At 36.2% G+C, this 23,110-nt stretch overlaps 4 protein-coding genes across 4 annotated transcripts; 2 read left to right on the forward strand and 2 right to left on the reverse strand.

The window, feature by feature from the left end:
- Positions 1-706: 706 nt before the first annotated feature.
- On the forward strand, positions 707-2,509 carry LOC134746159 (something about silencing protein 10). The gene is made up of 2 exons (XM_063680461.1): positions 707-986; positions 1,074-2,509. Exons 1-2 carry the CDS (start codon positions 970-972, stop codon positions 2,446-2,448), a joined length of 1,392 nt encoding a protein of 463 aa, XP_063536531.1. The 5' UTR covers positions 707-969; the 3' UTR covers positions 2,449-2,509.
- On the reverse strand, positions 2,463-9,409 carry LOC134746158 (notchless protein homolog 1). Its single transcript, XM_063680460.1, has 10 exons — positions 9,192-9,409; positions 8,840-8,997; positions 8,266-8,402; positions 7,779-7,953; positions 7,168-7,342; positions 6,630-6,774; positions 6,062-6,251; positions 4,941-5,104; positions 4,330-4,456; positions 2,463-2,540 (listed from the first exon to the last, which is right to left on the reverse strand). Exons 1-10 carry the CDS (start codon positions 9,333-9,335, stop codon positions 2,528-2,530), a joined length of 1,428 nt encoding a protein of 475 aa, XP_063536530.1. The 5' UTR covers positions 9,336-9,409; the 3' UTR covers positions 2,463-2,527.
- Positions 9,410-9,552: 143 nt separating this feature from the next.
- LOC134746157 (transmembrane 9 superfamily member 3) lies at positions 9,553-12,396 on the forward strand. The gene has a single exon (XM_063680458.1). It carries the CDS (start codon positions 9,661-9,663, stop codon positions 11,386-11,388), a length of 1,728 nt encoding a protein of 575 aa, XP_063536528.1. The 5' UTR covers positions 9,553-9,660; the 3' UTR covers positions 11,389-12,396.
- A 1,042-nt stretch (positions 12,397-13,438) lies between these two features.
- LOC134746177 (probable RNA-binding protein 19) lies at positions 13,439-22,892 on the reverse strand. Its single transcript, XM_063680493.1, has 15 exons — positions 22,754-22,892; positions 22,317-22,679; positions 21,489-21,719; positions 21,202-21,324; positions 20,821-21,001; positions 19,916-20,007; positions 19,604-19,709; positions 18,229-18,417; positions 17,553-17,714; positions 17,147-17,250; positions 16,393-16,887; positions 16,078-16,280; positions 15,365-15,481; positions 15,100-15,208; positions 13,439-13,662 (listed from the first exon to the last, which is right to left on the reverse strand). The coding sequence occupies exons 1-15, from the start codon at positions 22,787-22,789 to the stop codon at positions 13,462-13,464; spliced, it is 2,712 nt and encodes a 903-aa protein (XP_063536563.1). The 5' UTR covers positions 22,790-22,892; the 3' UTR covers positions 13,439-13,461.
- Positions 22,893-23,110: the final 218 nt, after the last annotated feature.

Raw genomic sequence — 23,110 nt, forward strand, 5'->3', positions numbered from 1 at the left:
AACTTTAATAGTTGAGGCTTACCTGTGAAAAGATATACCACAATCAACAAAACTTTCACTTCTGCAACCTTTCACACAACATCTTTTACATTTTATACTTTATTTCGCAAATAAATCTTGAGCGCCGCCATTCATGTATTTTGAAAATTTCTTTATCAAGTTGGGGATACCAATTAATATTCAAAGTTACTACAATGTCTACCATATTAAAATTAATGTATTTTTTGTTGTGCACATGCTTGGTTAAATCAGTTAATAATATTGACATTATAACTATTTACAAATTACGTAAAAGATATCAGAACCGCACTCTGAATATAGCACTTAAATAATATAAGAAGGTATTTAATTTTAGTAGTTATTGATATAAATACTACCAAAATGGTATTTTTTTAACATTGGCAACATGTGCGAGTGGGACACCGCGACCCACTTTTGCTATCTCATGTGGACCGTTTTCTCTAGTCTGGTACGAACACCTTTCTGGCTCGGTGATAAGGTTCAATTTAGTATGGCAAAAAAAGTGACAGTTCGCTCCTGTTTAGGGTATAACTTCATGGTTTTCGGGTCGACCGAGACAACAATAATTATCGACTGTCAATTACGATACCGCCGGTAGTTTTTACAGTAACTTAAACAGCCTTATTGTCTATGGACGTTTTCGTTTTAGTGCGTAAAAAAATCAAATCATTCAATTCATTCATCCATTCCATATTGATTGAGTAAATTAGTCTTTTCTATCGAAAAAGAGCATGAAAGACAAAAATAATAATATCGAAGTTATTCATCATCGAAGTCATTAATTACAAGTAACAGTGGTTTATAGTAAAGCTAGTAATCAGTGTACATAAAAAGCTTAGAAAAAAGGTTATGGTGGCTTGCTACCACAGATTTCAAAACCTAACCTAGGTTCCACATGCAATTTGAAGTTTAATGATTTAAATCCAGTTCCCATTGTTCTCAGTCACGATGGCTGATAAAATAAGGTAATCCTTGGTTCATTTGCTACCTGGCTATTATTTAGCATAAGTAATGTGGTCATTGTAATTTTATGTTATGATGTTTTGTTTTAGAGTTGATTCAAGATTCGACATGAAGGGCAACTATGAGCCCTCTGATTCGGAAGATGAGTACTCTGAAGAAGAAAAAGAACTACTGGAAAAGGTGCGTAAAAGGAAACATCAAAACTCTGACAGCGAGGAAGAGATGTATGCATTCTCCGAGTCTGATGAGGACTCTGATGGTAAAAAAGATGATTTAGGCATTGCAGATAGTGATGTAGAAGGGCAGGAAAAGTCAGATGATGATTTGCCCGACTCTAAAGCTTGGGGCAAAAACAAAAGGTCTTACTATGCTACTGACTATGTTGATGAGGACTATGGTGGCTTTGGAAATGATGAAAGAGCAGCCCTCGACGAAGAAGAAGAGGCAAGAAATATTCAAAAAAGGCTTTTAGAACAACTTGGTGAAGAAGATTTTACAGAGGACTATATCAATAAACTTGCCGCCAAAGCTAAAGATGCTGAGTCATTTGTAAAAAGTGATTTAAGTCAGATGTCCAAGAGACAAAAAGTACAATTACTAGAAAAGGAGAGCCCAGAGTTTGCCGGTCTGATTGACGATTTTAAATCTAAACTGACAGTGGCTAAAGATGATTTACATCCAGTTTTAAGGCTTGTCAATGATGGAAAACTACCAAAATGTCCAGCTTCAAAATTTGTAAAGACAAATTTTGATCTTATCCTACATTACTGTACTAACATTAGTTTTTATTTATTACTTAAAAGTCAAAGAATCAACATACAGAATCATCCAGTTATCAAAAAGCTGTACCAGTACAGACAGATGTTAAATAAGATGGAGCCTATCTACCTGGAAGTGGTGAAGCCCCAAATAGACAATATATTACATGCTGTAAGCAACAACTTAGAATTACAGGTTACAGAGCAAAAGGAGGTAAGCAAGAAACGCAAATCAGATAATGTACCTGCTGAACCAACATCAAAGAAAGTTAAACTTATTTCTGCTTTGGAAAAAGATGAAGGGGAAGACACAGGTGTATCAGATAATGAAGATGAATATGAAGACAATCAATCTGAAGTTGATCATGTTGCTAAGAATCATGATGAATCTGAAGAAAGTGGATTCTCAGATAATGATGGTCTCCCTCAAGAGAAGGATGATAGTAAACCTTCCACATCACAAGATATTGTACCTGTCGATGGAGATAAGCGAGAAATTACTTATCAGATAGCCAAGAACAAGGGGCTAACTCCACATAGAAAGAGAGAGCAGAGAAATCCTAGAGTCAAACATAAACTCAAGTATAGGAAGGCTAAGATCAGGAGGAAGGGAGCGGTTCGTACTCCTCGTACTGAGGTAACTAGGTATGGTGGTGAAGCCTCAGGTATTAAGGCTAATGTAAAAAAGAGCATTAAAATTAAGTAATATGAATACATTGCTTATGTATTTTATTATTATATTTTGTACAATAAAATTACGTCCTGCATTTTTCCACTTTTGTTTTTTAATGTTGCCATCTGAAACAAAAAAAGAACACATAATGTAGATAAACATTTTCTGTCCTGTTTCTAAGCTTCCATATGCTAAGATTCGAGGTGTTACTAGGTGCCAAGAAACAGAAACACAATGTTGTAGGTTATTTCCACTAGTTACCACCAAACCGTGTTGGTGGTAACTACTGGTTTTTTTTTCCCAGTGGTTTCCACTGGCGGGATTTTTTTCCCCAGTAGTTACCACCAAAATTTGGTTAGAAATCAATACTAATGGAATAGAATCATTTATTGCATGTCACAAACCAGTTATAAGGTGGTACATATTATTGGGTTAGTTTAAGCAAATATAGATATAACTCCGTAATAGATGGATACAGTCTAAGGAAAAAACATGCCACGAAAATCAAGAAAATTTGATTCTCAAACAGATGGCGCCACTACCTTTGGCCTACTCGCGGATAGATGGCGTTGACAGTTTTGTTTGTTATTTAACAATTTTAATGCATATCAGTAAAAGAACATGGGTCAAAATCATATAAAAATAATTAATGCAATTTAAAAAAATCATTTATCCATATATAAATACATTTTATGGTATTTATATACATCTCCATTTTTAGTTTTAATTGTGTGTCGATAGATGGCAGTGAATTTACTGTGGCTACAAAATTTACTATGACAGTACCTAGTAGTCCTATTATATCCTCTTTGGTTTAAGTGACGCCCTGTAAGGATACAGCAACAATACTTATACTACAGTCTACAGTTAACTACTAACTAAACAATTTTTAACATTTAAAATTTTCATTACATATTATAAGATGATCATTTTAATCATATTTTTCGTTTAAGTAGTCTTCCACACTATAAAAGCACAAATAGTATTGTCTAAATATAGAGTACCTACTTTAATGAATAATTATAAGTCGATTAGTGTTTCAGTAAACTGCCTTATATGTAGTGATCAAAAATAATAAAATAGTTTTACCAATACAAGTGCAAAATCTAAAATGGATATTTTTTTGTATAAAAAAAAGAAAAAAAATCTTATTAATTGTAATTATACATACAGATTCATATTTTTATTGATATGTAATTTGAATTATACGAACGAACAAATAAAACAGTCAAAACCCGACTATTCGGTGAGTAGTTGCCACTGGTATAAGGTTTGACGACCGGTCTGGCCTAGTGGGTAGTGACCCTGCCTGTGAAGCCGATGGTCCTGGGTTCGAATCCCGGTAAGGGCATTTATTTGTGTGATGAGCACAGATATTTGTTCCTGAGTCATGGGTGTTTTCTATGTATTTAAGTATTTATATATTATATATATCGTTGTCTGAGTACCCATAACACAAGCCTCCTTGGGCTTACCGTGGGCCTTACTCAATCTGTGTAAGAATGTCCTATAATATTTATAAGGTGGCGAAAAAAATGCCCAGAGTAGTTACCAATGGTAAGAACTTGGTGGTAACTATAGTGGGAATAACCAATGTTGCATGCAATACAAAATATTAAATCAAAGACCTTAAATTATATCATTCCCTATTTGTTGTTACTTTCTTTGGGTTAATCCTCCATTGTAAGTTGCTATTAAATTATATGGAGACAGTTTTTCATATAGCGAGTGATTAACTTAATCCAAAATCATATTTCCTTTCCTCAAATTTTGTGCTATGTGTAATCTCACTATAATTTTATTGTATAGGAACTTTCATAGTTCACTGATGAGTGGCGTTGACCAGTCCGCTAAATGTGGCTTGTGCAACTGGCCCATAGAATTAGGCTATAGCTGTCCAGGGCACGAACTTACAATTTCAAGACCTTGTCCTTGCCGCCGGAGGCCACGTAGCCGCCGTCCGGCGCCCAGTCCGCGGCGTACACCTCGTCTGCGTGGCCCGGCAGCTCCAACTCCAGCTTCTTGCTCTTCATGTTCCATACTAAAACGTAACGTTATTATTTCCCAGAAATGTAACTGGCAGGAACGTCATGGTATTGACGACATAGGTATTTTTAATCTCTATATATTTATTTATTTTAATCAGGTAAATACACATAATATACAACTTAATTACAAAAGTACCGTTAAACCAGTAAGGTTTGTCTCGGTACACTATATATATATAAGGTTTGCATATATATAAGAACATCCCGTTTTTAGTATTTTTTTTACTTATGGATTTCATAAACCAAATATGTGGAGTAGATATTGTACGGTCTGTACGTATTCCGATATCTAACTGGCCATTGGTGGTACTTATGTAGGTTTCTGCAAGAACGTTGACGAGTCAATTAACAGGCTGTACATATCAACATAAAGTCTCGTAACGCGCCTTAAAGAATACCATATTTATCGGCCACTCAGAGAATGTCATAAATGTTAATAGAAATGTGAACGTTAGGTACGTTGGCGTGTTGTGTTACCTTTGAGCGTGGAGTCGGCGCTGGAGCTGAGCAGCAGGCGCGAGTCGGCGGCCCAGGCGAGCGAGTACACGGCCTGCACGTGCCCGCGGAGCGTCGCTACGAACTTCCCTGTCGCCGCTTCCCACAGCTTTACTGACTTGTCGAACGATGCTGACGCTATCAATCTGTACAAATGTACATTCTAAATTAATTGTATTATTATATTAATTTTCTTATATATGGAGTTCTCACAAATGATAAAAATAAACTATAAATATGAAGAATCTTACGTACGAAGATTTTTTACCTGATAAGGCCCATTTGCAAATATACTATATAGATTATAATCTTAGAGTAATCAATCAGGTAACTTTAGCTATAGCGTTTTTATGCATGTTACTTCTAGCAAAGATAGATATAACTCCGTAATAGATGAATACAGTCTAAGGAAAAAACATGCCTCGAAAATCACGAAAATTTGATTCTCGATCAGATGGCGCCACTAGTTTTGGCCTACTCTCGTATAGAGGGCGTTGACGGTTTCGTTTGTTATTTATAATTTTAACGCATATCACTGAAAGAACATGGGTCAAAATCAAATAAAAATAATTAATGCAAATAAAAAAATCATTTATCCATATTTGAATACATTTTATCGTATTTTTAACATCTTAATTTTTAGTTTTAAAGTGTGTCGATAGATGGCAGTGAATTTACTGTGGTTACAAAATTTACTATGACCATCTATGACAGTACCAGTACCAGTGCGCGGTTTTTGTATATGTATACTCGATTAAAACACGGTGCCCCATAATACGATTCTTGTATAATATTTATAATTCTTATAGACTTTATGATTATGAAGATGAAGTAGAAATTCAAGTGTTCCCACGTAGATCAAATAAACGTTTCATGTAGGATGACATTATAGAATCCGTTTACGCTAAGATTAATATATCACTATACAGTATAAAACAGTCGCTTTCCGCTGTCTGTCTGTCCCTATGTATGCTTAGATCTTTAAAACTACGTAACGGATTTTGACGCGGTTTTAGGAAGGTCTTAGTGTATAATTTGTAAAGGTTTTGTGTAACCCGTGCTAAGCCGGGCGGGTCGCTAGTATATCTATATGTTATAGGTACCTCGAGTCTGGTGAGAACTTGACGTCGTTTATGAGCTGCTGGTGGCCCGTCATGCGCGCCAGGGGGCGCTTCTCCTTCTCCGGGAGCCACAGGAACAGCGTGAAGTCGTCCGAGCCCGACACCAGGCGCTCCTGGCCACTTGGACATACGGCTTGGTACCGCTCGAGGGCTCTCTGTTCTAGAACCTTTTCTATAAAATAAAGGGAAAAAATAAATAGCCACAATGTTCAAGTATTAACTACAGTGTGTTTTAGTGACAGATATGGATCGTGTTGTCCTCAGGAAAACGGGCCTTATTGCGCTAGGTCATTATTGTCGATTCTCCAGTCGATCAAACGAGTGCGATGCTCGCGAATTAAACGTCAATACTGTCAAGGGTTGTAGTATGTACAATTATAGCATGCACTGCTACGCCACTGAAAGCTTGCAACTCCAGTGTCGCATGGGCGTTGGTGATCCTTTACGACCTTGTACAGTCCTTTCTTTAAGTACCCATAATGTAATATCTTGATAAAACCTTAGCAGGGGGCATCTTAATCCCTCATAGTAAATCTAAATCAACACTCACTGTCGGAGATCAATCCCTGCTGGTCTAGAATAGGATGGAAGGGTCCAGTTCGTAGAACGTAGTCCGTGCTAAGTGCTAGTGTGTTCACCCAATGTGCGTGCCCTTCCAGAGTTCGGCACAAAATGCCGTCGTCTGCTCTCCATACCTGTAACATTTTGATGGTTACATCTCAGTTACATACTTTTAACTACCTAATAACAGACAAATGCTGTTGCTGTAGGCAACGTTATTCTAATTTAATGGGTATAATAAATAAAAAAACCTTAGAAAAAGAATACTTACATATTTAAGAATACAGCTTAATTTTAAGCATTAATTGTCCTTAATAAGGACTAAAAACATTTGGGCGCCAAAATAAATCTAGAGTGCTAAATAAAATATGGAGCTAATTAGGATATGTATGCATTATAGGTATTCAAGTTTGTGCAAAGTTAGCATGGTTAGAGTCTAAATACTGGCATATGCTATCAATAGTATCAATGTAATGTGAAGGTTATATTGACACTTGACAGTCACATAAACTAACATGCAAATATACCTTAATTGTTCTATCCTGGGAAGAAGTGTAGATTAGACCAGTGCCACCCCATTTCACACATGTGACTGCCTTAGTGTGTCCTGTGAGACTGAGTACTGTGATACCAGACACGGTGTCCCATATTCTGACATCACCATCTTTTGAGGAAGAGGCTAACTTTCGACATTCAGAGTTTCTGGAAAGATATTTTAATTAATTAGGCTTTTTTCTATACCATTCAAAGCCAGTACTACAAATAAATTTCAATACTTTTTACTATTTAATTCCCAGTTAGGTAAACATCCCAGTGTATGAGGGGCATCAGTGTCAGGGGGTGAGTAAGAGAAATGCTTTTGCATCAATACGCATTTGATTGAGGTAGCTGCCATACAAAGCTCTTAAATATACGGCCAATTTGTTAGCCAAGTCATGAATGATTACAGGACGAATTATAACTTTCTCGGCTTTTTCAGAAGTGGAATGCTTCTTGGCTTGAAATTAAGCTGGAAGGTGGCAACTATTGAGAAAGTGTTAAGCACTGGGATATTCACATCAAAGTTTTGAAATGGACCAACAGCAAAATTTCAAATAAATATGAATATTTATTTGAAATACTGAAGTATTTTTTATACTTATGGTATGGTTCCCATGCCAGTGCAGTGATCCACTGTTTGTGTCCTTGCATGGTTTTTCCAATTTGATTGCCTGTCACAGGATCCCAAAGTATTAATTTGCCTTGTTTGCATGCTGATGCTAATTTTGTGCCATCTGGAGACCAGCTAATGCACAACACCCAGTTTGCGTGACCTTAGACATAAGATTTTTAGTTTTATAATTAAAAGTGTATAATAAGTACAGTTACAAAGTAATGAAAATAAGCATTAAATAAATTAATATGACTACAATATTTTTTCATATTTATTTATACTATTTTTTCTTGTTTCACATGACCCAACTTACAATTGGATAACTTCTTCTCAAACCAGTATCATTTACTTTACTTTAGGTATTTAATTGAAAATATCTTTACACAAAATACATAAATAATAATTCTGATAAGTCTACCAGGCAGTGATAGTTCTGATAAGGCAAGAATTTTATTAATTGTATAAACTATACCTTTACAAACATGTAATGGTGTCTGTGTGTTGAGATCCCAAAATCGAACAGTAGTGTCACCAGATCCACTTGCTAGCTGCTTTCCCGAAGGACTGAAGCTTGTTGATATTACAGCTTCTGCATGTCCAGGTATGGAACTAAAATGTATTACTGAATGCATTATTACTTCAAAGAAGGGTTGTATTTGTACCATAATACCACTCAACCAGTCCAAAAGCTCCCAATCCAAAACTAACTTGAATACCTTTGTTCCGGTGTGTATATTAATTGAATGTCCCAGTCAGTTCTGAGATAAAATATGTGGTATTTTCTATAAAAAGGGACTTTATTGTCGATGGTGCTTACGTCATTATAAACGATGCTTCAATATGAAATAATATGAATACAATGCCGCGTGACGCTGTGCGGCATAAGCGCCATCGACAATAAGGTCCTTAGAGAATGCCCCATATTTTGTTAACCTTGTGGATCATAGTTGTAGTACTGGACAGATGGTTGATTTCACAGTATTTACATTGAGAATATAATAAGAAAGTAGTAAGTATGATATGTCATTCAGTATTTGATTTGTTACCTTGTACATCTGGTGACGGGTCTGACTCTAAACACTGCTTGTTGTTGGTATATAATTTCTACAACTTCTTCTGAATTTAGACTTTTTAAATCCAATGATTCTTTAAGTGTAGTTGCTATTTCTACATCTTTAACAAAAAACAAGAAGGGTTTGTCTTCCTGAAAAGAAATACAAATGAAGTCGGTTAAAAAGAAGTTAATTTTCTTTTCAAATATACAGTTAGATTTTTGCTTGGAATCTCCTATAAGTATATAATTCCTTGTGACAGGAGAACCCGAGAACTAATTGGCAAGGTTAGTACTAGTTTTCTTTAATTCACGTAGCAAGATACGAAGCCATTCTTCAAAATTACCTCTTGTAAGAGTGCATTGCAAATAAGTTGGAGTTGGTCCTTTGTAACTTTTAACGGCAAATCTAGGGGACTTCCGGTCTCTTCTCCTGTATCTGATTTAAATTTTGCTTGGACAGTACTTGGTAAATCACTGTCGACATCCATATTTGTCGTATACTTATTTTTTGAACTTAAAAATTCAAGTTTACACCACTAATCAACATAACCTCGTCTTGTCAAAGCGAACTGTCACATCCACATGTTCTCACTCCGGGATGTTCGAGACACTTGGAAACACGCTGTTTAAAAATGTTTTACAAAATAAGGGGCTCCTCGAACGCATCATTTGTCTATGATTTTGATTATGACGACATTTCTGTGTGTATGATTCGATGGCAACATTGGGTAATGTCCGATTTCGGCATTTCACTTACGTGTTTTGTTTATTTTACTTTTAAAAATTGTCCGGATTAGTGATATTATTTATACAATGAAAATCCTCTATGTACTATTTATTTCATTGACTATAGTAAATTGTGATGAACATACACATACATACAAGGATGGCGAGCAAGTGGTGCTATGGATGAACACTGTTGGCCCATACCACAATCGCCAGGAGACGTACGCATATTTTTCGCTACCGTTTTGCGTCGGCACCAAAGTAACAATCGGACACTATCATGAAACTTTGTCGGAAGCGCTTCAGGGTGTGGAGCTTGAGTTTAGTGGACTCGACATTACCTACAAGGATAAAGTTCCTGCACAGCAGTTTTGCGCTATAGAACTTACTGAGCAGTCATATAAAGCCCTCGTCTATGCAGTGAAGAACCACTACTGGTATCAAATGTACATTGACGACCTGCCTATTTGGGGAATCGTTGGCGAAGTTGATGGTGACAGCTACTATATCTGGACGCACAAAAAGTTTGATATTGGTTACAACGGGAACAGAATAGTTGAAGTAAACCTTACTGCAGAGAATAAGGAGCGCCTTACACCGAATGCAAAAATTCCGTTCACATATGAAGTCAATTGGAAGCAGAACAATATTAAGTTTGAAGACAGGTTTGATAAATACTTGGATCCCAACTTTTTCCAGCACAGGATCCACTGGTTCAGCATCTTTAACAGCTTCATGATGGTGATATTCTTAGTTGGGCTGGTGTCTATGATTCTCATGAGGACTCTCCGTAAAGACTATGCTAGATACTCTAAGGATGATGACCTGGATGAGTTAGAGAAAGATTTGGGAGATGAGTATGGTTGGAAACAAGTACATGGTGATGTGTTCCGTCCTGTTCCTCACTTGGGATTATTCTCTGCTTTAGTAGGGGCTGGATATCAGCTTACCACTGTGACCCTGGCTGTCATTATATTCACAATATTTGGTGAACTTTACACTGAGAGGGGTTCATTATTGTCTACTGCTATTTTCATTTATGCTGCAACTTCTCCAGTGAATGGGTACTTTGGGGGCTCTCTGTATGCCAGGATGGGTGGTAAGCTATGGATCAAGCAGATGCTTCTCTCTGCTTTCTTGCTCCCTGTACTGGTCTGTGGTACTGCATTCTTTATTAATTTTATTGCTATGTATTATCATGCCTCGAGAGCTATTCCATTTGGCAGTATGGTGGCTGTGATGTCCATTTGCACTTTTGTTATTCTACCACTGACTTTAGTAGGCACTGTTCTGGGCCGTAACTTAGCTGGTCAACTGGACTATCCTTGCCGTATCAATGCTGTCCCTCGGCCCATACCAGAAAAGAAGTGGTTCATGGAACCATTCATAATTATCATCATGGGTGGTATTTTACCTTTTGGTTCAATATTTATTGAGATGTACTTCATATTCACATCTTTCTGGGCTTACAAAATTTACTATGTGTATGGATTTATGTTGCTTGTGTTTGTGATCCTTATGATAGTGACAGTGTGTGTAACCATTGTGTGCACATACTTTTTGTTGAATGCTGAGGACTACCGCTGGCAGTGGACTAGCTTCCTCTCTGCCGGCAGTACAGCTCTCTATGTATACTTGTATTCCTTCTATTACTTCCTGTTCAAAACGAAAATGTATGGTCTGTTCCAAACCACTTTTTACTTTGGCTACATGGCTCTCTTCAGTTTAGCTCTTGGAATAATTTGTGGGACTGTAGGCTACGTTGGCACAAGTATTTTTGTCAGAAAAATTTATTCTACTGTAAAGATTGATTGAACAGAAATTACTAGGTTGTCAATGTTTATTTGATATGGAACTGTTATTCTGATTGGAATAAAGTGTCCTAAATGTTTTATTTGTTGATTTGGTTTATTTATTAAGAAGTGGTTACAAAAAAATATGAGAGGTGAATAATGAAAATAATTAATTAGGCATGTCATATTGTGTTAATGACTTTTGGCTCAATATTCCTAAATATTTAACATACAATTATAATAAAATTGTAACAATATCGTAATATCTCGAGATATCAACTTTTTCAAGACCACAAGTAACCCATTGATTTGTATTAATTTGTTAAGCTTTTAAATTTATCACAGTTTGCTTTAACAATCGTATTTAAAGAGTTTATAGCACTACATTTTTAGCTAAAATAGAGTACAGCCATTTAACCATTGTTGGTAGGTTATGTAAGTATTAATTATTATAAAAAACGTGTGGTTAAGAGTCGCACACTGCCATGTTTGGTTTTGCCCGAAAATGAGTTGCTGATCATTAAGTTGACTGACTCTTTATTATATTTAGAGAACTCACTCTAATTACATTAAGACTTAAATAAAATACCTATCCTATGTAAAATAAAGTATCTAGTTTTATTGTCTCAGTGATGGCCTCCTATGGGGCAAGGAATGTGGAATGTGTAAGGCATCGTCTCAGGTCCAGCGGTGCTAATATTAAACTATGTCTAAGTTACTTCTATGTCCCTTGAAAATTGTAAATATTGTCTTATCCTCTACTTAGATACACTAACTTCCCAACATTGCAATGATACTGATATATTCACTTATCATGGATTATGGTATTTAATATTCATAATTTTACAGATTTTCTGTGCTGTAATATTTCCCAAATATAATTTGTATGTATTATATGTAAGCCCCAAGTAAAACTAAGATATTTTTGGGTTTTCCAAGTAGTCAAAAGATTTGTTTTTGTAATTACTATGCCATAACTGTACTGATGTACTTGGTCATGTAAAACAATACAATGTCATTTTAAGAAGAATAGTAATTTTATTTCTTATTTTAAGTAGTTCAGTAGTTTACCCATCTGATATATGACAATGATTGAAAATAGAAAATTAATAATTAAAGCCGAGCATAAAAAATAGTGGCATGGTGGCAATTACTTCATGAACAGTGTAACTTTTATGGATGATAATCAACTCTGTAATTGCGAAAAAAAAAAAACATTCTCGTTTACGCCATTGCAATTATAAAGTATAATACGCGTACAATCCAATGCCTTTGCCCCTAATGTATGTATTGAATTTTTCCATTATACAATGGGGTCAACTCGTCATCGTCATGTACGAGTAGAGGTCATGCCACTCGTGCCACAGTAGAAATAATAACATTTTTAATACAGTTGCTCAAAAAGTGCCGCGAACTGTATAGTGCTTTTTACTTTTCCAGCTTTTTTAAATTTAATTTTGACCGTAGTAGGGTAAATATTATAATTAATGTTCCAGCGCACAGGGGGAGGGGCCACGCCCCGTTTGGCCCGGGAATTGATTTTTGAACAACTTCATTATTTTTCGACTGTATTACAATGATGTTACAGGATTAATAATATAAGTTACGAATTCCTTACTTGTTGTTTTTCTTATTTTTTCACAACTGTATTAAAAAACGTCGTTCGATACACGTGTGAAAATGTCATTCTTCACTCATCCCGAGTCTTGCCACTCGCCTGCGGACATACTTTCCGCACTAGAATCGAAATACTTATGCGTCGCCTAAGGCGAGAATCGGTCAAAAATTTAGTTATTGTCAGAATTATGTTATTACTGTCTTAACCAATGTTGGTGTTTAGGTACATATACATACCTACTGTAGGCAGAGCACATGATTGGCGCGACAGTATCTCGCCGCGAGATAGACTACCCGTCTTTTACTAACTATGAATTAAAGAGGGACGGGTAGTCTATGTCGCGGCGATATACTCTCGCGCCAATCATGTGCTAGCCCGGCTGATAGGATATAGGTATCTGGCGCTTGATTCATACAAGGAAATTGGATGGGGTCAGCATAAAAACGCTAGATGGTATGTGTGCTTTACATTTATACATTATTCACCATCAACAAATGTTTCTACATCGACGGCTCCTTTTCTTGATTTCTTGCCGCCCACCGGCTTGGCGTTGAACGCCTGTGCGGTCCTTTTCCTTAACGCGTCTACATCTTCATTCTCGTCTGTCTGGTCGGCCCACTCTAGTACTAACCTCCTTCCGTAAAGATGGGTTGAGTGGCAGAGGGCCTCAAAAGCAGCCTGAAACAAAAGGACATAGAGCACTAGGGGGCCAGGCTAGGGTTAAGTGTTTCAGACGTGTATGACAATAGAGTTTCAACCTTAGCTCTCATACTTTAGGTTCAAATTTGATTAACCCTTGCAAAAAGTAAATAGTAATGAATTTGAATAGATCTTTCGTGTTTCGCCACTTGCACCATCCCACTAACCCGTAACCCGGGGTGAACCGGTTAAACCTGGAGTTACCATGGTTACCAGTACAATTTGACACTGAGTTAACGGTTTAACCGCTTAACCCCGGGTTATTAGTGGGATGATGCAAGAGGCCCTTAAGAATGTAAAACTACTAACACTTGTACATGAAATATTTTCGACAGGGAAGCCTTGCTTTGTTATGATGTATTCTGAGGTCGTCAGTTGCCCATCTTTCATAGTTTCAATACTTAGGTACCAGACACAATTAATATAGAGGGCTTTTTTAGGGTTCCGTACCCAAAGGGTAAAAACGGGACCCTATTACAAAGACTCCGCTGTTTGTCTGTCTGTCATCAGGCTGTATCTCATGAACCGTGATAACTAGACAGTTGAAATTTAACAGATGATGTACTTCTGTTGCCGCTATAACAACAAATACTAAAAACAGAATAATATAAATATTTAAGTGCTCCCATACAACAAACGTGATTTTTTGCCGTTTTTTGCGTAATGGACCCTTCGTGCGCGAGTCCGACTCGCACTTGACCGGTTTTTTTATGACCTGCAATAATTTACGATGTGAATCGCGATTTCGAGGTTGGTCCTATAATAAAAGATGCTCATTTGACCTATATATTCACGTCGTAAATTCAATCAATCAATTATTGCAGGTCATTAAAAAAAACTGCCTGTATATTATAGTTTGCCATTAACAATTCTGGCCTTTACCCAGCAGTGGGACATAATAGGCTCATAGCAAAGATAGATATAACTCCGTAATAGATGGATACAGTCTAAGGGAAAAAACGTGCCTCGAAAATCAAGAAAATTTGATTCTCGTTCAGAGGGCGCTACTAGTTTTGGCCTACAGTCGTATTATTATTTACAACGACGGGACTTAATCGCGTAAAATAAGTATTAAACCCACCTCCGACGTTTCGAGGACGGCGTTGTCCCCGTGGTCTCGGAGAAGACTCGTACAGTCGTATAGATGGCGTTGACGGTTTCGTTTGTTATTTAACAATTTTAACGCATATCAGTGAAAGAACATGGGTCAAAATCATCAAAATAATTAATGGAAATAAAAAAAATCATTTATCTATATTTAAATACATTTTATCGTATTTTTACAAATCTTCAATTTTAGTTTTAAAGTGTGTCGACAGATGGCAGTGAATTTACTAGGGTTACAAAATTTACTATGACAGTACCGCTCTAGTATAAGTTACTCTATGCTCATAGTAAATAATGTTAGTATACTACCTTAGCATCAGCCTTTGCATGGTAGTCCACGAACGCAAACCCTCGATGTTGATCTGATCCAGGCGACAGTTTTTTCGGCAACCTCAATGTTTTTATTTCGCCAAAAGCCCTGTAACAACAATACCTCAGTTAAAACAGGCTTATCTGTAATTTGCCACATACTTGTGATAGTAATCGAGAATTCAGATAACAGTACAATTATACTTTGTTTAGTTAGGTATGGTTAGGTACTTGTATGCGTAACCAATATCTGGAAATTAATTACCTGAATATTTCCTGTAACTCATTTCTGTTGGCTTGGAATGGAACATTACGAACAAGTATCTTGGTGCCATTTTGAGCAGTATGTTTCGTGTCCTTTTTATTTGTCTTCACTTCAGTTCTGAAACAAAAAAATAAATCGTATCTAATCTTAATACTGGTAGTCAATTATTTACGCTTGTTATGAGAACAAGATATTGTAAAGGCAGAAAAAATGTAGATATGAATTACGCGGATGTAGAAATAGTACTGCATTATGTAGGTTGTGTACCTAGTTACCTACATGTAATACCTATGTCAACAAATCCACTCTTTTATATTAAGAAGAAGTGTACCGTGAGGTGTGACTTTATTCTTACATTGTCTATAGCTGCTATAAATGACTGATACGGAATAGCATATCCCGTCGACATCTCTTAATATTTCCTGATAAAAACGATCTCGTTATCTTCAAGGCAAAAGTAATAGACTACTTAACTAGTAAGAAATACTTTCTTTGGTTATGTCGTCGCATTCCACTAGGTCAGACTGGACCATTGCTGTTCAGTAGGTACCTAATAAAATGTGTCGTTCTCAAGTAAAAGGTACCACATTTTCGCTTACCACAAGGACGCTCTGACAGGTTATTCGTATAGAGATGCAAACAAATTTCACCCTTATGGTAAGCGACAATGTAGTACCTTTTTACTTGAAAACGACATAAATATTCATACTAACGTGTTCCCTCGCTCCGATCTCTTTAATTCCAAGGCTTTGCCGTCTAAAGTGGAACTCTGCAGCTCTTTCAAAGCTTCATTGGCATGGGCTTTCTTGTAAAACTGTACGAATCCGTAACCCATAGACAATAATTGACCAGGATTTTTAGGATCCTTCTTTTTTGCTATCGTTACACTGTGTAACTTTCCGCAACCTTGGAAATGCTGTGAAAATAAATTATTAATTAATTTATCATTATGTTAATACCAATAAAAAAAAACAAATACCGCACAAGATTTTACTTTACAAATAATACAGTTTAAATAGTAATAGTACCTGTTTTAAGATATCCTCAGTTGTTTTGAAATTGAGGTTCTTAACAAATAGCACGGTATCGTTTTCGGGATCTCCCATCTCATCTTTTTCCTCCACTGTTTCAGGTTTAGATTCTACCTCTTCTGTATTCATTACTTCAATCTGATCCGTTTTCGTCTTCTCACGTTTCCTCTTTTCATTTGTTTTCGGTTGATCTTCGACAATAGGCTGCTTATGTTCCGCTTCTGATTTCTCTGCCGTTTTAATAAACACATTCTCGGGCGCCCACTCCAAATACAATGGCGCGTTTTTGAACTGTGAGTAAGCTAATTTAGTAAAGGCCTTTTTGGCTTCGAACGGTTCGATGAAGTCGGCTAGAGCGGATATACCGTGTTTGGGCATGAGGAATCTGGCGATGTGGCCATGTTTTGCAAACAATGCTTTGAGTTCTTCGTTATCGGTGTTTGCTGGTAAATTCTTGACAAGTATGCATGTTTTCGATCTCTTTTTAGATACCTACAAAAGCGAAATATGATTATGATTATTTTCAAGTATATTGTATAAGACTATTAAGACTTCACTTTAATTTTTATGTCATTGATAAAAAAAAACAAGCACATAATAAAGTAAGAAATAATTAGTTTTTAAGGGTTCATAAAACGCATTGTGATACTGATAGATGTACATGGAAGCGTCATAAGCTAGAGTGACCGCTAATAACTATTAGACAGCCCTCACGTTTATTTCACACCACGGTAATAAAAAGTATACTTACTGTATTGAAGGCGTCTAAATATACTCCATTGTTTTCCAAGAAATGTCTAGTTTCAGAGACTAATTGCGTCTCGCCAAGCGCCAGTCTTACAGCGGCACTTGTAGCTAAAATAACAATAGTGTTAAAATTAAAAATACAAAATTTGTAGTTGGTAAAATCAAAGAAAGAAAATCGACATAAATTAATCCCACTTCTTTCAAAGTGTGTCAGTACATAAACTTGTATTAATTTTATACCTACCCATGGAATCATCTAGATCACACGTTCCCACCCATTTTTCGCTTATCCTCACACGCAGACAAATATTTTTAAGTTTGTAATAATTGTAATATGTATAAGTCTTTCTCGTAAGGCGCCCTCCATCAGGTAGGAACTCTAGGTTTAGTTAGCTAAAACGTGAACTTACTTTTATTATCGTCACTGAGGAGTTGTTCCTTGGTGGTGTTGTAGTTAGCCGCCACGACGTCCGCGACGGCGTTGGCGCCCAAGAACAGAGAGTTCCAGTTGTGGGAGGATTTCGCTTCCTTCCGCAACTTCTTTGCCTTTTTCTCTTTGAATGTGAGTCCCTCTAAAAATTTAAATATAATTTAGTCAAATATTCTTATTGTCATAATAATAGCCGCTATTATATATAGGTATATATATATATATATATATATCGGAATAAATATAGGAAATGTCTGAACATGACTTTATTGTTAAGGCGTTAAAAAAGCACGTGTATAGTTGTTTTCTAGCTTAATTTTTTTTATTAGCCTTCTTTGGTAGGCCTCCCACTTGGACGCATTCTACCCCAAATGGCGTGAAAATGCCGATAACATAAAAATTAAAAAGTAAGAGAACACATTTCTGACCAGATGAACGTGTTGTGCGCGCGCGTGCGCGTTGTAAGATATTTTTAAGTAGAACTGCCACATTCTAGATGCAGCGTTTATTAGTCGTCGGCGTCATAAAGTAATTCGTTAATAAGGGTCATACACAATTACACAAAAGTTTTCTCTCCTGTTTCCGATAGATGGGGACAACGGAGCCTAATTTCTGGTTCGCGTTTTATAAAAGGAAAGTTTTCTTTTCTAACTAACCGTCATCGCTGTCCTCGGTCTTCTCTGTCTTCGCGGGCAGCAAATGCAGCATGCGGCCGCAGAAAGCGGTGCCATCTAGCGCTGTGTACGCGGCAACTGCGTGCTCGGGCATCATGAACGTGACCGTGGCGAAGCCTTTCGGTTGCCGCGTTACCGCGTCTATGGGCAGGTTGGTCTCTGCTAGGGGACCTACACATGAAGGAATATGATTATAACATTAGAAATTTCTCAAGGATTAAACTGAAATAGTTTTTTTACGGTTCCGTACCTCAAAAGGAAAAAAAAACGGAACCCTTATAGGATCAATCGTGCGTCTGTCTGTCCGTCTGTCACAGCCTATTTTCTCCAAAACTACTGGACCAATACATATGGTACACATATGTAAGTTTGTGACCCAAAGACGGACATGTAACGTAAACAAACGAATTTTCAACATGGGGGCCACTTTTGGGCTAAATGAAAAACTTAAAAAATAAAGTTTTTTAAACTATATCGTGTGACATATCAAATGAAAGAGCTCATTGTGAGAACTTCAAATATTTTTTTTGTTATTTAAAAATAAATAGTTTAGAAGAAAATAGCTCTTTTATCTCCGAATCAACTGGGGTCTAAATCTTGAAAAAATAATAATACACAAAATAGTTCTTTACCTTTAGATGACAGCAAAACCTATTCCCTCTTAGAAATGTGCAGTCAAGTGTGAGTCGGACTTAATTACTTAGATTTTGATCCGACCCCTACGGGTATTTAAAAGACAATAAATATATTTGAGATTCTCACAATGAGCTCTTTCATTTGATATGTAAGACAATATAGTTTGAAAAACTTTATTTTTTAATTTGCTCAATTAAACCCCCAAAGTAGCCCCCATGTTTAAAATTCATTTGTTTACGTTACATGTCCGTCTTTGGGTCATAAACTTACATATGTATACCAAATTTCAACTTAATTGGTCTAGTAGTTTCAGAGAAAATAGGCTGTGACAGACGGACAGACAGACAGACGCACGAGTGATAATATAAGGATTCCGTTTTTTTCCTTTTGAGGTACGGAACCCTAAAAAATACATTGTTAAAATTGTGTAACCCTTGGAACGCGAGTCCGACTCGCACTTGCCCGGTTTTTTTTAAAGTAGGCGGTGTTTAACTTACTTAGAATGATTAAAGTTTAAAGCATACAATAATATAGTTCAATTAAATATTTAACACATTCATTGCCTGCGCCTGCGAGCCATCATACGTTCGTAGCGTGTAGCTCGCGCTGGTACTGATCTATTGCATTTGTACAGCGCACGGCGCCTGACCTAGCTGTAATGCTTTATAAATCTACTGTTAAATAAATAAATTGCACCAGTAATTGTAATTTTAATCCTTACCAAACTCTTCAAAAAGACTCGTAATTTCTTCTTCAGACACGATATATGGAAGGTTCCGTATAAATATACTGCCGCTTTCCCCAATAGATTCTTCATTACCTTGGGTCTAAACAATGAAAAAAATAACACGTCAATTTTGCAACTAATATCATGTTTTCAGATAAATAGTACCACTTTGCTGGATAACAATAAATACGATTTCTAATGAGTCCATCTGTATAATCTGTATTCCAATGATCAGGCATGCGAACAGGCAGGATTACTTTATTGATAGTTATGTTCACGGATGAGATATTGATCAACATCAGTTACCTCTTGTTTTTTTCGTTTTACATCATTCTCTTCTTCTTCTGCCGCTTTCTTGGCCTTGTCTTCATATTTACTGACATGAACGCGATTATTTCCTGAATAAGATATACATATGTACATATAAAAGTGTAATCTAAATAGTTTTTTTTAAAGCTTCGAAAGTTACAAAGTACCTACATATTCGAAATTAAACTATCGTGAGACATATTTCAAAATATTTAGATCAGTACGGTTTCACTCACTATTATTTTTAGTCGCTTTTGGCGATTTTGGTGCACGACGTACAACCGCCGCAAACACTCGTGCCTGAGGAAGGATTCCCAAAGAATCCGAAACATGTCGCCAAAAGGGACTACCTACATATTTTTAATATGTGCAATTAAAGAATTAAAAAGAACTTAATGTCGTAAAGTTTTAGGCTAGTGTCGAATTTGTCAGCTAAAGAAGTCATTCAAGTCACTGTATACATTATGTAGCAACTCTAGTTGTCAAAAGTTGATGTTTAACACTCCAGTTAACACAAAACATATGGCATCATATCGCCGCTATACTTACTCAACCTCGTATCTGCAACACTCGTTTGATGACAAAAACACCCGTATTCCAAATGAAAGAAAAGCGACATTTCCATCAAATGCTTGTTGCAGATATGAGGTTGAGTAAGTATAGCGACGACATAGCGCCATCTAGTTTGGCCGTTAATCGGGATTATTTATTCAATAACTCTTTGGTTCATATTAGAGTGTTTTAAATGGTAACAAGGCTTCACACCAGCAGTGGCGTAGCAAAAACCACATCGGCAAGGTAATAAAAATGCTGGCTTTGCGATGCTCCCCTAAGTGCGAGGCCGTGGGCGAAGGCCCCATTCACCCACGCCTAGCTACGCCATTGCACACCAGTATACATACCTAAAAACAATTTGTCTTTAGCAAGTGCCTTTTTGAACTCTTTCTCAGTCCTAAATCCAACAAAGCAAAACCCGGACAATTTCTTTTGTTTAAGCCCAGGCAGTCTGATGGAATAGGGTACCAGAGGTCTAAAGAACTCTTTGATGTCCTTCTTCTTACATGTGAATGGTAAACCTGTAATCTGTCAGAAATCAGAATAATAATAAAGGTCACAAACACGTTTTGCAATTTATTTAGCCTTTTAGTTTCAGCGATTATTGATTGCCAAACAAGAATGAAATAAGTGGAGTGCTGTGGCAGAGTGTTATAGGATTTAAAGATATTTGTTTATCTAAAACAGTCTTCTAAGTGGTATTTAAAATTGTAGGTACAGGTACTTACTTTAATGTGGAAGAGAGGCCTATTTCTCACTTTCTTTGGCTTATCTTCTTCAACTGAAGTAGGCTTCTCAGGAGCTTTTTCAGTAGTATAACCATCTACCCTTTTCATCAGCAGTTTCATGTACTAAAATACAAAATTTGGACTATAAATTGCATAATTTATATTTATAACATATCATAGACCCGCAGAGCAGTCATATTGCCCACATTAAAGAAATATAAAACAATTATATTATTTTACCAAACAATTTGATTTATACATAGCTACACATATTTACAACAAGTTACCTCTAAATCACTGATCTGCTTATTGGCTACTTTATCTTCATTGTTTTGGTCACTCTTGGGCTCGGGTGCCTCAGAAGCTTTCTCCTCCGATGCTTTGGGAGCGCTCTCATCTTCCAAGCCACTGTCATGCTCATCACTCTTTGCTGCCTCATCCAGGGTTTCTTTGATCCAACTAGTTTTATCATTCATGTGGGCTTCCATGAATTCCATGAATAAGGGGTCATCTTTATGCTACAAAACATTAAAAAATGGCTATTTTAGGAAGAGAAGTTTCACTTTAAAATAATATGTTAAACAATAACTTATTACAAACTGTAATAGATGTCATATATTAAAGAAAAAGTGATGAAGCCCTCCAGTGGTGAAGGTCGGATTCAAACCGGTGTATTATTAAATATTTTTAATTTGTGTTTTTTAAGTAGTCACACTACTATATATAAATTGAAAACTGTAATACTAACGACACTAACATATATAGACAATAACATATATTAAAGAAAAAGTGAAGTAAAAAAACACAAATCAAAATATTTAATAAAATAATTTGATTTGTTTGCAAACTTGTTGATAACTTATAAACTGTAATAGATGTCATATATTAAAGAAAAAGTGACGAAGCCCTCCAGTGCTAAGTGCAGTGTTATTTAATAAAATAATTTGATTTGTTCCCAAAGTTGAGTTGTTGATAACTTATTAGATTAAGTAAAATATAGGAAGAAGCAACACATTCTGCTTTAGAAATTTGTGGTTTGGTTTGTGTGAAGCATCATTTTGTAAAGTTATTACCAAAATATTTTATAAACAGATAATTCAGTTTTAATATTGTACCTTTTTAAGCAACTCCAGTATTTTTATTTTATTTCTCTCCTTCTTGTTGAGTTTCTTCTTTTCTTTCTTTTCATCAGGAATATCATTTTTGTGCAGTTTTTGATAGGCTGTGCTGCCCGGGGCGTACTTGCTCCATGCTCTGGGTTTCTTTTCATCACCTAGGTTAGCACAGATTTCAACTTGAATCTTCATAGAACGCACGCATGTTCCATCAAAATGTTCTCTTGCGGCGGACGCCTGCTCCTCTGATCGGTATCCCACGAACCCGAAGTTCCTGAACTTGCCATCCTTAGTGTACTTCAGTTGTACATCTGTTACTTCGCCTTTTTGTCCAAAAAGTTCTTTTAATGAATCGACTGTTACCTATAAAAGAATCGACGTAATAAGTAGGTTGTTTTGATTGTAAAATGCAAGATATATATAAATAAAGTACAGACCTTATTTGGCAAGTTTTTCACAATTAATCGAGACATTTTAAAATATCTTCTGATGCCAATTTGTGATATTTTATTTAGTTAATTTCAGCACGTGCATTGTGTTTTTGTTCGTACTAATCCTCTGTCAATAGTGTCAACATTTCAAAAGACAAGTGTCAAAATCATGTCATGCAGACGATGCGTTCAGTTACTTGTTTCATGCTTTTTTCTTGAACATTAGCTTGTTTTAAGAATGAGTAATGAATTGGATGTAATAATATATATGTTATCCTTTTAACATACCTATTTTGTTGATTTTGCTATTGTCTGGTTTTCCCTGATTTTTAAAGGCCGTGAGACTTTTTCCTGTATTTTTTT

This window comes from Cydia strobilella, chromosome 12 (genome assembly GCF_947568885.1).
Source record: "Cydia strobilella chromosome 12, ilCydStro3.1, whole genome shotgun sequence".
In the NCBI taxonomy this organism is placed as follows: domain Eukaryota; kingdom Metazoa; phylum Arthropoda; class Insecta; order Lepidoptera; family Tortricidae; genus Cydia; species Cydia strobilella.